Below are 16653 nucleotides of genomic sequence, written 5' to 3'. Positions count from 1 at the left end.
CAGAAAGAAACTATTATCAGAAATAAAATCTCACCAACAGATGCACATGGTTTCTAAGAATGGTGCACAACCGTCTTACACTTTTTCTGTTGTCACCCTCAGTCACCGAAGAGTCCCCCTGAGCCGCAAGGATATCCTGGAAGCCCCTCCTCTCTGTTCTCCCATCCTTGTCAAGTGCACTCTTTCAATATGTTTATTCCCTCTTTAACTGTCCTCAGCCCCAGCATGAAAGGAAAAGTCAGATCATTCAGGTCCTGAGTCATCTGTCTACCTTCTGAGTGAAGCATCTACAAGGCAAGATACCAACATACCTGTTTCATGCTGATACTGACCTTAAACCTAATCCAGGGAGTCACTGTGGAAAAAAAGGTCCTCCCTTCCCTGTCTTACCTAAGTTTTCCCCCCAGGAGAAGGGATGGGTCAGGAAAAGAAACTCATCCTGTCACCTAGCTACATCTGTCTTTCCTGCCTAGTCCCATTTTTTTCTGTGCGTTCTTGGCCTCTCCTCCAGAACAAATGGAACCCAGCTGGATGGTATGGCAGATGCATCAGTGGTAAATGTTTATAAAGTCTTCTGTTTCCCCAGAGAGTAAGCTGTGAGAACCTGGAGGGTGGCCCTGTTCGTGTTTAAGGAATAACTTAAGACACCTAAAGTGTTACCTTGGATCACTATGCTGAGTCTACTCCTGACCCAGAGAATTTTCTCATGTTGCCTCCATCTTTCTCCTCAGTTAGAGAACTGCTCTGTATTGAAGAAATTGGATGAACCACATGACTCCTGCCTGTTCCATTTCCCAGGATTTCACCCGATTCCTGTCAACCCCAGACTCATCTACATTGATGTTTTGGATGAGCTGATTTCCCTCCCAGGGTGGTTACTCACACTATACACATTCCCCCAAACTGACACCTCTCTATGGTTTTAAAAATAGGCACAATGCAGCATAAGAGTTTAGACACAGATGAACACTTGTAAAATAGCCTCATGAATTATGATTGCAAGTCAGATTAGTTTACATGAAATACCCACAATTCAATCAGATATCTTTTTAAGAGTTGTAAGCCCCCAAAATATAAGAAAATGTATTCCATTAAGAATCCCATTAAGTTAATTTTTGCATTTACATGTTTTTAATAGAGTCTCTCCTAGACTGCTTAGGCTGCCATAACAAAATACCATAGATTAGGTGACTTAAAAACGAGAAGTTTACTTTCTCACAGCTCATGGAAGCTGGAAAGCCTAAGATCAAAGTTCCCACAGGGTTTGGTTTCTTGTGAAACCTCTGTTTTTGGCTCAGATGGCTGCCTTCTTCCTGTGTCTTCACATGGTGAAAAGAAATGTGTTTCTTCCTCTTTTTTAAGGACACCAGTTCTATAGAGTTGACCTATTTAACCTTTTTAAAGACTATCTCTGATACACTCACACTGGAAGCTAGGGTTTCAATGTATGAATTTGGAGGTGACAAAGTTCAGCCCATAACAGAGTCCTAAAATGCAAATTCAATTTAAGTGATCACTCTGGATAGGCAGTGAAGACGTTTTTGAATGGACACAAAAAAAGAAGTAGTGTGGAACTTTTCGTAAATGGGAAATGTTTCTTACTAATGTATCATGGAATCTATTTTGTGGGTTGGAATGAGCAATTGTTTAAAAAAATAAAATATATACTTATATATGTAATATACCTGTATCATATGAAATGTATTCATTTCTTTTTATATGAGTTGAGTCAAAAATATGGAAAGCCACTGATATAGTGTGAATAATTTCAATTCAGTTTCATGGCTCATGGCCACCTACTTGAGTTATGGAAGAATGACACAGTGGCTATGAAAGAGATTATCCAGAGTCCCATTCTAGTTCTGAACAAGAATCTAGTCAGCATCATAGCTGAACTATCTGACCTAAATAACCTCAGTCAACTGAGACGATAACAGTGTTCCTAAGTGCTAAATGTATCTTTTAACCCCAAGGAAATTTAACATTTAGTACATTGAGAAAGATTTAAAAGAATCAAAACTATAGTATTATATTTTCAGGTAAAAAGTAGTTTGATATTTTATATACTTGTAATATTTACGAAATTTGGTTTTCAAAAATAACTTCAATTTAGAAACTTCAATTGACTTGCAGAATTAAATTGAAATTTTACAAAAATTTATGAAAATACTAGAATACTTAAGAGAACTTATGATTGGCCATTTTATAAGTTTAGGGTATAAATTTATTCAACTGTTCAGATTCAGAAAGATTTTGTCTAGGTAGAAGATTGAAGATCTAAACAGGGAAATTTTTTAAATGTTGGTCCATTAAATTGATGTTAATGATAACATTCTCCAACATAATTAAAACTTAAAGAAAATATATGATAAAAAATATCATCAAATATCCCATTGTTCCAAAAAGGTAAGCATCTGCTTGTCATTTCACTTACCTTTTCTCCCAAGGCTAAGCTATGTCCTCCACTCCGTTTTCTGAGACTCCTCTTCCATCTTGACACCTACTAGGAATCGTTCTAGATCAGCTGTTGTCAAACTTTAGCCAGCATCAATATTACCTGGAGAGTTTGTTAAAATACAGATGCCAGGTCCCACCTGGAGTTTTGGATTTCAGAGAAGGAGGGTGGAGTCCCCAAATTTGCACTTCTAACCAGTTCCCAGGTAATGTTGATGTTGTTTGTCTTAAGTCCCCAGTATTTCATTCATTAATTTAGTCAAAAAATATTTACTGATCACACACTCTGTCAGACAGTGCATTTTGTGTAGCATTCTCTTTCCCTGCGGCAGTCCTCTCCTAGAAGCCCCCAGTGACAAATTTAGGGGCTTAGGGATTTTGGAATGGTTCTCTTCAACAGTCTTATTCCACTAATTTGATTAGCGAACAGTTTCTTCTGTACAGTGTGAAGGGAAACCTCATATAATCTAGGCTCAGCTGTTTCAAATTCTGAATTAGTGAAATGATGATTGATGAGCTTGTTTTCTGCCCTCCAAAATGGTACTTTGCAGTTACATGGGCCACTTAAGACTGAGTTTGGAACGTTGGTTAGATCCTGTTTTGCTTTTTTCTTAAGCTACAGAGAACGTTTTTGGAACAATGAGATATTTGATGACTTTTTTATCATGTATTTTCTTTAAGTTTTAATTATGTTGGAGAATGTCATTTTTCTTTGGTGATACATGTGTCAAGATGTCTAATATTTACTTTAAACGTTTCAGAAAAAATATATACATATATTACATATGTACATATTATATTGTTATATCTATATCTAGACATCTATTATATACAGTACATAAAACATGTTTAATATTTAGATATTATAGATAGATAAATAGATTATATATATTATAACTTTGTGTATAATAGATACCTACATGCTCTCTACCTATATTCAAAAAATGTCCACATTTTGCCAGATTTGTTTCTCTCTCCTAATTTTACATATATACAGATGGTTTGAGCATCCCAACCAACTATATATATACATAGTGTTACTTTTTTCAACGTTTTGTATGTTTGAAAATTTTTATAATACAAAGTTTAGGTGGAAAAGCAAGTTTAGAAAAGTTACAATAACTCATCAGATATTTGTCTCTCATACCAACGAGATTTTCACTATATGGTAAATGTTGTTCTGCTTGACACCATAATGTAACACAGTTCAGAGAGCTTCACAAATCTTTGAAGCATTCTTCAAAAGATCACAGAGGAAAGGATTAGAACGGCTATATGTGCTGCAGCATTATGTGAAATTGAGACCAGTTAGACTACTTTTATTTATTGAGTAAACTAAAGCTAATCTCTGTAAGTCATGTCTGTCTCAATAAAAGTTTAATAAACTGGCAGCAGGAGGGGAAAAAAAAGAATTCTCTAATAAATGTAAAAATAAGAACTCACCCCTTCTGAAAAAATAACTTTTTGTCATTATTATATATAATTTTGTAAAATTTTCTAATTCCATTATCAGATACAATTCAGACTGACAGAATGTAAGTGAACGTACATTTTCAGGGATAATAGCTTGCATTTTATTTCTCATAAAGGAAGTTGCCACTGTGACTACGGTTGCAGATTTGGTCTTTGAGTTTGAAATGCTCAAACTATGGAGACGGTGGGCCTGTTCTTTTTCAATTATCCTTCTTATCACACTCATTAGTGTGCTTCACTCTGATTGAGTTATGACTTTTCCTTGCTGGGTGTGGAGTCATTTATTTGAGTTAGTTTCCTTAGCTTCTTCTGCGCTTGTTATTTTCTTCTTCACTTTTTTCAGTGCCTTAGCTAGGGCCTGTTACAGTGGGCTGGGGGGCAGCAGTGGGAGCACAGACACGCTGGTGGCCAGGAAGCACGGATAATGAGCTCCATGCTGCCTTTCATGCTGAGAGAGCCCTCCAAGCCAAATGGGAGGACGCTTTCTCTGTGTCTCTACAGATCTGTTCAGGCGCCTCTACCAGAAAAGCCAAGAAATTAGTTTTAGAAGACGATCAGGGGTTCAAAACATTTGTTAGGTGTCCTCTGTGGGCTGCTAGCATGTGAAGTGCAAGAGATACCAAGAATAAGACATGGTCTAAAAGTTTAGAGTCTAAAAACAGAGGATGTAAGTGTGGAGGAAGAGCTATACAAAAATGATCACAAATGCATATGTGGTGTCTTAACAGAGATGCTCATGGTCGTGTGGTCTTGGAGTCAGAGACAGCTCTGTTTATCCTGGAGGGTTGATTTGTTGTTTGTGGGTTTTCTGCCTCAGCGTCCTCATCTTCATTATAAAATTCTTACCTCCCAAGTTAGGGTGAGGAGTGATAGGCCAAGTGGGCTCAGGGGCACTGTAGCTGCTCAGTCAAAGCTTCCTTCCTTCCTGCGTGCCTGGTGGTCGCTGTGGAATCCACAGTGTGAGAGCTAAGGAGGTTCAAAACGTCCTCTTCCGAACAGCGGTAGGTTCCCGACTACACATGGGCAAAATGTCAAAAACACTCTACCCATAGTTAATTCTTATGGAAAGTGTGGAGGAGATTCCCCATCCTAGTTCTGAGGCACAGCAGTATCTCAGGTATAGAGCTAAAAGGGACCTACGTGAAACAACAAATGTAAAGAGGTTAGGACAGTGACTGGCACATTGCAAGTGCTTAATACATAATAGACATTATCATTATTAATAAATAATAATTATTATCTATTAATTATATTATATAGGACTTCCCTGGTGGCACAGTGGTTAAGAATCTGCCTGCCAATGCAGGGAACACGGGTTCGAGCCCTGGTCTGGGAGGATCCCACGTGCCGCGGAGAAACTGGGCCCGTGTGCCACAATTGCTGAGCCTGCGCTCTAGAGTCCACGAGCCACAACTACTGAGCCCATGTGCCACAGCTACTGAGGCTCGCGCACCTAGAGCCTGTGCTCCACAACAAGAGAAGCCACTGCAATGAGAAGCCCGCGCACCGCAACTAAGAGTAGCCCCCACTCACTGCAACTAGAGAAAGCCTGTGCGCAGTAACGAAGACCCAACACAGCCAAAAACAAACAAACAAATAAATAAATAAATATTTTAAAAATTATATAAATTTATATAAAAATATAAGATTATTTTATATTTTGGGAAGACAGAAAGCCTGAAAGGTGAAACTCCCTAAATCACATAGCTAATAAATGGCGTTTGTGCAACCATTTAATTAATGTATCTACTATAATTCACTAGGCTGAAAGTTTATAGCAGGAATAAGGTGAGTTTTTGCTTACCCCTGTATTCTCAGCATCTGCAGCAGCACAGGCGTATAACTGATGCCTAAAACTCTTTGTTGAGTGCATTTGGTTCTTTTAAGCATGGCCTTTGGAACTAGATAGACTTGGGTTGAAATCCCAACTCCAGTACCTTCTATCTATTTAACCACTTTCAGTCATAATTTCCTCACCTCTTAAAAATGAGGCTTGCAGTCCTTAAACAATACCTATTTCACAGACTTGTGGAGAAGCTTAGATGAGGTGATACACATAGCACCCTGCGATATATGAAAGCACTCTGTGCATCAAACCCAGCACATGGAGGTGCGCAGGACATTTTAGTCCCCTTAGGTTTTGCTTTCTTTACAGCTTTGACAATTTTTGTCAGCAAACATCATGGTTTGCCACAAGGGGGCAATACTAAATGGAAATTGAAATCTATACCTAAAACAAAACAAACAAAACAAAATACCAAAAAACTTTCCTCAGTTAAATCAATTTCTCCCTCCCTCTCTCTCTCTCTCTGTTTCTTCTCCCTCGTAAATGTAGTTAGTCCATGATGCTTTCATACTTAGAATTCTGTTCTTTTCCTTCAGCCTGTTCTTCAGAAATCTGTCATCATAATAAAATCTTAGCTCTAGAAGGTACTTTAGAAGTCATAGTGTCACATGGGACAAATTCTACCGTCTGCAGTTATTCCTGCTCCCTTAGTTGGTGGTCTTGACTTGCTGCTTCCACTAATTGATTCTTATGTCTTCTTTGCTTCTCTAATTAATAATGAAATTATTTAAGTGAAATAAACCAGACACAAAAGGCAAATATTGTGTGATTTTGCTTGTATGAGGCACTTAGAGAAGTCAAATTCATAGAGACAGAAAATAAAATTGTGCTGACCAGGGGCTGGGGAAAGAGGGGTATGGGAAGTTGTTGTTGAAGGGGAATAGAGTTTCAGTTGGAGAAGATAAAAATGTTCTGGAGTTGGATGGTGGTGCTAGTTGCACAACAAAATACTTAATGACACTGAAATGTACACTTAAAAATGGTTAAAATGGTAAATTTTATGTTATATATTTTATCACAACAAAAAATTGTTAAAAAATTGAATCGTGTTTTGCTCATTTGGATTCAATGTTGTATTTCTAGATGTGACAAAAAGTTGAATTAGAATGATACAAAACCCATGTTCAAGGAGTATCTTTGAGAAAAGAGAAAGATAACACCCAGGGTGAAATGCAAACAGGGACAGTGACAAGGCCTTCTCACCATGGAAGGGTACTGAAGGGTACGTTTAGTCTCCTTAGGTGCATTCGCCTTCTGTTTTGTCATCTCTTACCAGGCCTGAATTTAGCCTCAGAATATCTGAGTCTGGGAGGCCTATGTCTACAAAACTAATTGAAAAAAAATAATAATCCAACAGTGACACTTACTGAATACAAATTAAGCACCAGGCTTAAGTGCCAGACATGATATAGGTCAAGAAAAATGTTTTAGTCAGATTTACAAACATATATTAGTTTACTAACCTCACCTCACTATTTTGCTCTTTAAAATAAACAAAGCCCCGCACACCCCATTTCAGAATTAAACAAGCAAACAGACATTTCTCTGTGCCAGTAACCTTGCCAAAGAGTGTGTCAGCCAATAGTATTTGTGAAACTCACCATGCAGCTGACAGGGCCACATACTATGAAGCAGAAATTTTTGGAGAGGTTACATTTCAATCAATTAAAATTTCTTATGAAAAAGAACTTGCAAGTATGGACACTCTTTTTTTTTAGAAAGGCTATTCTTTTAGAAAGAATCTAGTTCCATTATTATGGTAGGGAAATAAAGCATGAAAACAACAGTTCAAAACTGACCATAAATCCACCTTAAAGCAAAACCATTTCTGGTGTCTCTCGAGTGTCTGGGTTAATGTGGCATAAGAGAAAGCCTGACTAGCAGGTATAATTAAAGTATGATTCACAAGAATAAGTCATGAGTAACTCTGAAAGGACCTACAAGGGAGAAAGTCCATTATAACATACTAAACTTTAGAGGCTAAATGTTGGAGGTTAGGAGGAAATATCCTAACCCCATGTAAATGCAGTGATAGGTCTGAGTGGAAACATACTGATAACGGCATCAGTGATTATTGGTCCAATGTCTGTGTGAGGCTCTGTAACATAGCATATTCTGCCTCATGTGATATACAGATACTCATTCTCTGTTTTTTATTCCGAGAACTGCTTGAGGTCAGGCACAATGCTTTGATTTATCTTTCCATATAAATTGCTTCTCTGCCCAGATCCTAATAATGTATACAGTAGGCATAAAACATGCAATTACATACATGAATGGGTAAATGATAATTTATATCTTAGAATCTAGAATAAATCTGTCCTGACATATAAAACTTTTATAGAAAGAATGAAAATTGAAATCCAACTTACTAAATGAAACTTATCAAAGAATGTTGCATTTTTAAAGAATTAATCACAGGACTTCCATTTAATGAAAAACAGGAAGAGATTGTTATATTTTATCCTGTTTCATATCTCAGCAATTGGTATTGGATTTAGTTGCTTGTAACAGCAACATGGCAAAAGTTGAAAGGGAACTACTTGTTTGGCCTAATTTTTTGTCTTTCAGGCTGTGTGATGAATAGATGTAAAATCACCTTAGGTGAAAAACTGCACCACTGCAGCTTCTATCATTCCATCAACTAACAAATAGCATTATTGCCCTCCACCCCACCCCACCTTCCCAAATGAGGCGTATTTAACTGACAGACACAAGACAGACACTAAAAGTGAAGAGGACTCTAGTGGTAATCGGCCATTCTGCCAATATTTTGAGGTCTAATGATGTAAATATAGATGGAAGGTTAAAGTCCAACTTCCCTGGCTCAGAAGAAAATAAAATGAAAGCTATCAAATATACTGTTTACATCATCTTATCAGTCTTGGTTTAAGGTTTCCATGCTATTTTTAAATGTTCATGTGTACTTAAAAAAAAAAAACCTAAAAGTCTTGACAGATTCTGAAACTTAATTGGGAAAAATGTAAAGCACTTTAATGGAATTTTTCCCATGATCTGTAGAAGAGTTTTTTTTAACAGATGGTTCAAAAGGACGAAGCAATGAAAACATAGAAATTAAAAGCAGATCCTTAAGAAAAATAACTGAGTTCTCAGAAATCCTATAGATGATGGCAGGACTAGATGTAAAGCAGCAGTTTCTTTTGCTGTCAAGGTTTTGAGAGAACAGAAATTTATTAGGTGATCCTCTACCAGAGGGATAACTGCCTCTTGGTATGAAGTAACTATTCATTTGGAACTTCAGCCAACTTCAACAGTTTGAAAAGCTCCATGCTTTTGGGGCAATTCTATCAAGGTGACGATAAAAAGTTGTATTGTGATACAAATAGTTATTCTTCTACAAGAGGAACACCTAAGTCCGAGGTGCTTGTTTGGGGAATAAAAACGACCTAAAATCTTCCCACCTTCACAGCAACTAAGAAAAACAACAACAAACAGCCTTAGGCCTATGTAGCTTTTCGTTTTGAATATAAAAAACCTGACTTTCTAGGATCAATGCAGTGAACGGTGGGAAAAAGTAAAACTTTTCAACCTGGAATATATATGCATTCAGTGCAGACTTGCGAAGCAAAATCTAAACTAACTCTCGAAAGTAGCATCTTCCAACCAGGCTTCAAACTTTAGAGAAAGTTAACGTTGGCTTCTGTCCCAGAGAATTACAGGGAGTGGGTGGTGAGGCAGGGGTAGGGAGGCATGTTGGGAGTTGGAGATCATTTTGTGGGGTGGCGGACCCCGAAGTGTCACCGCGGGCTAGGGGGAGCGGCCGCCCAGGAGGGGCAGAGTTAATCCCCGGGCGCAGGCAGGAGCGCTGTCGCGCGGCAACTGAGCGGCGCCCGGGAGCTAAGTGCGGACGGGCGGGGGCAGGAGGATAAACGGGAGGAGGGGCGGGGCGGCGCGGGCTGGGAGCGCCGCGGCGGGAGGAGGGTCTCCGAGCCCGGCCGGGTCTGCGTGCGCTCTGAGCCTGCGTCCAGCGAGGGGGAGGGTTTCCCCGGCCCGGCCGGAGGGGCGGCTGGGCGCTTCTGACTCCCAGCGCAAACGACTGTCAAGGGAGCAGGAGAGCGGAGCTGCCGGAAGTGTCTGCGCGCCGTGAGAGAACTTTCCTGCTCCGGCCGCGGCCCTGAGCCTCCGCGGCCTCCGTGCTCTCGGCGACGATGCGTCCGGGTGACAACGACCTGAGCGGACCCGCGCCTCGGCCCGCCTCGCGCGTGTGCGCTCGCCTCGCCTCCGGGGAAGAAGCCTGAGCCCGGAGGCGTCCGCGCGCCGCGGAGCCCCGCGCAGGCGGCGCGGCGCGCGGGACCCGTTTCCCCTGCGCGTCCCCTTGCGTCCCGGCTAGTTCCCCGCGATCGCGCGTCCCCGGAGCCGGCCGCGGTCGCCGGCTGTCCCCGCCCTGACCGCCGGCCCGGACGTGTCCTCGGCGGCCGCTGGCAGTGCCTGTGCCATGGGGCTGCCGACTCTGGAGTTCAGCGACTCCTACTTGGACAGCCCGGATTTCAGGGAGCGCCTGCAGTGTCACGAGATTGAGCTGGAGCGAACCAACAAGTTCATCAAAGAGCTCATTAAGGACGGCTCTCTGCTCATCGGGGCGCTGAGGAGTAAGTTCCCCCGGCGGGGAATGGGTGGAGAGGGCGCGGGGATCTGGAGAGTCCCCCCGGGGTGTGGGTCTGAGGGGTGTGTTGGAGGAAGAGAAGCTTCTTTTGTTTGAATGGGTTTGGGGACAAAAGCTGAAGAGCTCCCCTGCTGGTGACCAACAAAGTTTGTTCGTAGGTGTTCTTGACTTATTTACTCCCAAGTCTACAGAGAAGGGAAAGGTCTCTCTCTACTAGACCCCGGAGTATATCCTGAGGAAAGTTGTTCAAAGTCATCTTTTTGTATAACGCTCCTAGAAAAATGTTGGGGACTATTGGTCTTTTTTGTAACTTTACTGTGCCTAGTTTGAACACTTTAAAGAAAAGTCCTTAAGGAGGGATTCGAGAGTTTATCGTAAAGATAAAAATGAAGCTAGTTTTAGTGATATTCAGAGAAAATGATTAATTTCTTACGTACCTCAGTGGCACTTCATTGGGCACAATCAGTCATTGAATTGGCCTTTTAAAAACATATATAGATTTGTAGCTTTGCGATTTAGTAAGATGAAGACAGAGCGGCACCAGTGGATCTTATCTCTTTACAAGATTTTTGTGCGTCTTAATTTTTGGTTTGCATTGTAACTGGTGTTGGTCCAGTCACTGGGGAGGAGAGTTCAGTGGCTAAAGACCAATCAGAACTTCTGATGATCTATAGTAAGTAAAGACTGCCTTTAGGAGATTCTCCCACCTCCTTTCCCACACACCTCCTGTTCAGATTTTCTGTACTTCCTGCGTCCCCTGGATCTTCATTTTCAATTACTAGGACCTATGAGAGTCTTAGTAAAAGAAACTCTAGAGTTTCTCTTACAGAGTTGACTGACTAAATGATAAGGCTTAATTTGTTTAGTTACCTTCCCCAGGACCTATTTGCACTTTAATAAAAGTTTCTGAAAGCCTCTGTAACGAACCCCTGGAAATTCTGGCCTCCCATAGGTGAGCGAGATATTTTTGTTAAGGTGGAGAGGCCTTTGGGTGACCCATCTAGCATTTCCCAGGACATAGGTAGGGGAAGCATCATTGATATGTCAAGTGCAAGGTCAGTAACAACATGATGGACATGTGCATGTGTCTGAAACTAAGACAACATTAGCATCTGATCTCTATTTGGAAGTATGTATTCGTACTAAGGTTGAATCTTAGCAAAATGTCTTGAAATTAGTGTGCTCCCAAATGCTTTTTATTTTACCCTCCCAAATGTGAAAACATCTACTTATCACTTGTGTTACTTAACCAGGGTAAAGGAAATAATGTTCTATGTCTACATTCACTTAATTTCTGAATTTGAGGCAACTGATAATGATAGTATTTACTGATTTGTGAAAACTACTGGTTTATCTGCAGTTCTGTCCATCTTATGTATACACAAATGTGAACTCTCCTTCTTTCTGATTTGCAAATCCCACTTGAGGTCTCTGGACTAGCCTCTGCGTCGTAGGGAGCATGATGCCTTTTCAAAAAGAGTTTCCCCATCTCAGTGTTGAATGCCAGGCTGACTCTTGCTGGAGCTACCATATGGTCTACAAATGACATTTTCCTCTTGCTCTGCTGGAGATCGGTTCTGTTGCTTCAAAAGTTGAAAACACATAGCTGTGATAAAACCTCTGAAATGTGCATTGTTTTACTAGTAATGTTATGAACTTTACTACGATTGAATCGAACCTTGCAAAAATCAGGTGATTCCCATATTTATAGGTTTGTTCTTCCATTCATAAGTGAAGAAGTCTGGAGAGTGTAAGTTCCTTGAACACACAGACCCTGCCTCATGAATTTGAACTTGTACGCTTAAGTATACAACCTGTCTTTCTAGGATTCTTAGGTTTGTGATGAGAGTACATTACATTAACTAACATTTGATTATTACTTCTCTTGTAGTAGAAAGAAAACGTTTTATTCCTTGTTAACCGAATTCCCAACATTAGCTTCCAAATGGGAAAGATCTGGAGCTGAGAAACCCTTGAATTCACATGATGGTGCTGCTTTCTTCCCACCAAGCGACCTTCTGTCCCTTGGGGAGGATGCTCTGAGGCTAGGCTGCAGCTGCTAAATGCCTGCTCTCTGAAGCTGCTCCTGTAGGAGGATCGGAGTGTGTCTAAAGGACTTGAAGCCAGCTTAATTCTATCCCAAAGATCCACCAAGGAGCCCTCCTTCCCCCAGTCCTGCCCCTTCTGACTGTTTTTCCTTTCTGCCCTAGGAAGCCTTCACTTTCCCTAACCTTAAACTATGCCTTTCCTTTCTCCATACGTGCTGTTTCAATAAGTGTATCCATTATCCATTTCAGATTTATTTGTAGCACTTTGCTTTCATTTTCATTTATAGTTAATGGTTTCTTAATAAGACTTTCCTGAGCTGACAATCATCATTGCATTTCTAAGCATCTTATATTATTTCCAACCTAGTTAATAACTTTTCTGGTGAAAGTCTTGGCATGCTCTCTTGGGTAATACATGCTTAACTGTTCCAGTAGGAGTCACATATGCTCCTTAATCTTTTGTTCAGGATGTGCATTTCTTTAGTAGAGTACTTTGAAGGATACGTATAAATGAGGACCTTGACTTTGAATTTTAAATTTTAAAATTCTAAATAATTTTAAACAACAATAACTTTGAATTTTAAATAATATATGTAGGATACTTACCATATTTTTTTTTTTTTTTTTTTTTTTTTGTGGTGCACGGGCCTCTCACTGTTGTGGCATCTCCCGTTGCGGAGCACAGGCTCAGCGGCCATGGCTCACGAGCCCAGCTGCTCCGTGGCATGTGGGATCCTCCCGGACTGGGCCACGAACCCGTGTCCCTTGCATCGGCAGGCAGACTCTCAACCACTGCGCCACCAGGGAAGCCCAATACTTACCATATTTTTAAGATGAATTATTGCATTTCACATTCATATCCACTCTGCGAAAATGGGTGACAGTTAACTAAGTGAGTTAACATAGTGACTTAACGTAGACCTGAGTTTAAGTTCTGGTGCTGTCAAATGCTCTGTGATAATTAGCAAATAACTTAATCTCTGGGTCCTACCTTTCCTGTAAAATAAGGGAGCTTCTATAAAAATCTTACCAGTAGGATTATTTGTTCATTTTGTTACATGCCATATAGACATTTGGTGTGTGGTATTTGAGAATATATGATACAGGTGAATTGGGTTCTAGTTCATGCTGTATGACTCACAATCTCCACCCTTTTTATCAAATGTCACTCTATGAACTTTGTTCCTTTAACAGGTACCAGTCTTAAAATTTGGGTTGTGAAATTATAGGCTAGTTTTGCTTATTAATTTTCTCCTTTTATAGATTATATCCAAAGAAACATTTCAAAATGGCTTTCTCATATAATTCCCCCTTTACTTTCTCTTTTTATACTTTTGAATTCAAAGAACCATCGTTGAGTAGAGCTTTGTCTTTACAAGAATAGACAGACCGTCCCTCCCAAGAAAAGAAGAGAAAAAGAGGGGGAAAAAAAGGCAGAAATGGAATTTTACTCATTGAGTCTAATTGATGGAATTGTTTGGGTGGAGAGAGCCTAAGCATGTCCACATTCTTTTCTCCCACCTGCCCAGCAGCATCTTGGCCATCCCTCCTTTCTTATCACTGTCCACTTCCTCTCATTACCTTAAGGTGGAATTGGCCAGGTATTTCCTCTACCTTTAGGAGAGTGTTTCTCAACCTTGTATGGCTGGACTTCTTTCAAAGAAAAAAAGAGTTAGTGGACTCTAATATAATTTTATTCATTATGTAGTTAAAAATATACCTGCATGAAACTATAATTCTTATGCTTATTCATGCAATCTTAAAAACAAATCAGTTTACACATTAAATATAAATAATACTGTGAAACCAATTCAAAACTTTTAAACTACATTTAGCCAATGGATGATGTTATTTTGCTGAAATGACATTTTCTCTCATATAAAGACTTGATAATATCTTGTGTGTGTTGATGATTCATTTTCTCGTTTTCCTGATTGAAAGTACAGTTCTTCAGAATCAGCTTGTCCTGATCATGGCCTTGTCTCTCTCACAAACTTTATTTCTTGGTTGGGTGGCCTCTGGTCTTAAAGCAGTTGTTCCTGGCACTAGCGATCCATGACACAAATAAGAAGGGCACCTATTTGAGTGGTAGAAGCTGGTCACTCATAAATTGATGTAGAATATGCAGTTAATTAAGACATTAGCAAGAGGAAGCACACAGTTTATTTTATTCAAGTATAGTTGGTTTGCAATGTTATGTTACTTTCTGCTGTACAGCAAAGTGTTTCAGTCATACGTATACATTCTTTTTCATATTCTCTCCATTATGTTTTATCACAGGATATTGAATATAGTTCCCTGTGCTATACAGTAGAACCTTGTTGTTTATTCATTCTCTATATAGTAGTTTGCATCTGCTAATCCCAAATTCCTAATCCACCCCCCCACCCCCAGCAACCACAAGTCTGTTCTCTGTGTCTGTGAGTCTGTTTCATAGATAAGTTCATTTGGGAAGCACATAGTTTCTTAAAGGTGTCTACTCTCTGTGGCCACAGACCTCAGTTGGAAGTATATTGTCATGGTGCACTTGTGATCTGGGGATAAAGTAGTTGTTTAGTATGAAAGATAACCCTAAATGCCAAGGCCACATTGAACTATCTTGGAAAGGGTGAGGTACTCCTGCCTTCCATTTGCTGTGTTGCACTTTAAGCCCGTCTCTATTTTGTGTGTGTTCAGGGTCCACTTTGCTACCAGTTTTTGATGGCACAGGGAAGGAGTTAAATAAAAGGGAGGAACAATGACAAGTTTAAGGAATTTGAAAGACTTTCTTATGTAGTTATTGCACTATTTACTTGGTCATCCTTCAGCTTTTAGTGAGAACTACTATTGTTTTAGGCTATTTTTGGTATTTTAATTTGCACCTAGGTTTTATTTGGTTTACCGGAACTCACTGTAGATTCTTGTTTACCCTGCAAGAGCTACTTCACCGTTGCTTATTCCACTAATGTTGTTTTGCTTGTTTAGCTGGGCAGCCTAGTCACAGGTGTGGATGTGTAGTTACTTCCACTATTCATTTGGTTCTTATAGTTATTCATTAGAATTTGAGTTAAATGAGCAGAAATAATTGTATCTTTCAAATGAACTGTAATTAATTTAGGAACTGGTAGATGAGGAATGTGGTGCTTTAAGGTTCTTCTTCAGAGACATGTATGAGTAAGAGCAGTTAGACTTGTGTTAATTTAAATGGGAGCCTTGGCGCCCATCAAAGTGGAATTAAATTGGGCTGGCTGAGTACTACCGTCTACCTCTCTCTGATTGTCTACATGAGCTTAATTGGTACCCTTTAACAGTATCTTTATTTCCATTGGATTTCCTTTTTCCACAGACAGTAATTGAGGGGTTGTCCTGTTAGAAAGGAGTGGGTTGCTGGGAGAACAGAACATGTTTTCTGTCTCTTGGAGGAGAATGGCTTAGCAATAACCACCTTTTACACTGCTTCCTATGACAGTTATGATCAAGATACTCTGAGCATGCAGAAAACTCAGGTAACCACGAAACTTTGAAGTCACTGAAAAGCTGCTTTAACAAACATGCTTTCAATTATTAACATTTCTTAGAGCACAATGTTAATCGTGTTCATGATGATGCTTAAGAAGCATTTCTCCAATTATATAAGAAAAAAAATAATAAAGCTTACATTCAGTATTGCTTTGGTGCCAAGTGTAATTTTATTCAAGTAATGTATATGTAGAGTGGTAATCTTTTCTCTGGATTTATAAAGAAAAATATTAAAGTTTTCAGGCTATTAAGCCACATTCAGTAAATATTATGCACCAATGAAATGTTTATTATGGACAGATGAGAAAGGGTGAAGGAAAGGGGGTTACTTAGTCTTGAATCTCTTTCCTGAATATTGTTTCTTGCCAGAGCTGTGGTTGCCACCTGTTCTGGCCCCAGCCATCCCCGCTGTCTTGTCTGGATGGTCATTTCTGCTCATTTCAGCATCTTGGCAGGTGCCAGCTTCACCATGGCTGCACCTGCTGCCCACCCGGTTCAGTTTGCAGCTCTGCCAGTCTTCCTTTTTCCTCCAGCCTGCTGAATCTCTGCCCAGCATCTAATCCTCCTCAGAATGTATCTCAAGTGGATCTGGCCTTACCAACCAAGGACTTGCTACCTGCTTCTTGCTGACTTTCATCCTGAAAATGAAAACCAGTTGCCGAGCACCTGGCTCTCTAGTTCAAGGAGTCTGTGCTTCATCTTTTGCAGCT

At 40.0% G+C, this 16653-nt stretch overlaps 1 protein-coding gene across 3 annotated transcripts in view; it reads left to right on the top strand.

Moving 5' to 3' along the window:
- Positions 1 to 9754: 9754 nt before the first annotated feature.
- Positions 9755 to 16653, top strand: part of ARHGAP42 (Rho GTPase activating protein 42) — a gene marked incomplete at its 3' end in the record, with an annotated part of 300025 nt that continues 293126 nt past the window's right edge. For all 3 annotated transcript variants that reach the window (XM_081238752.1, XM_081238751.1, XM_081238753.1), the window contains exon 1: positions 9755 to 10383. In XM_081238752.1, coding sequence (XP_081094878.1) covers positions 10230 to 10383 — 154 coding nt within the window. In that variant the 5' untranslated portion in view covers positions 9755 to 10229. The remainder of the gene's footprint in view (positions 10384 to 16653) is intronic.

This window comes from Mesoplodon bidens (genome assembly GCF_964165515.1).
Source record: "Mesoplodon bidens genome assembly, chromosome: 7".
In the NCBI taxonomy this organism is placed as follows: Eukaryota; Metazoa; Chordata; class Mammalia; order Artiodactyla; family Ziphiidae; genus Mesoplodon; species Mesoplodon bidens.
The sequence above is the reverse complement of the archived record's forward strand: the minus strand, read 5'-3'. Positions and strand labels throughout refer to the sequence as shown.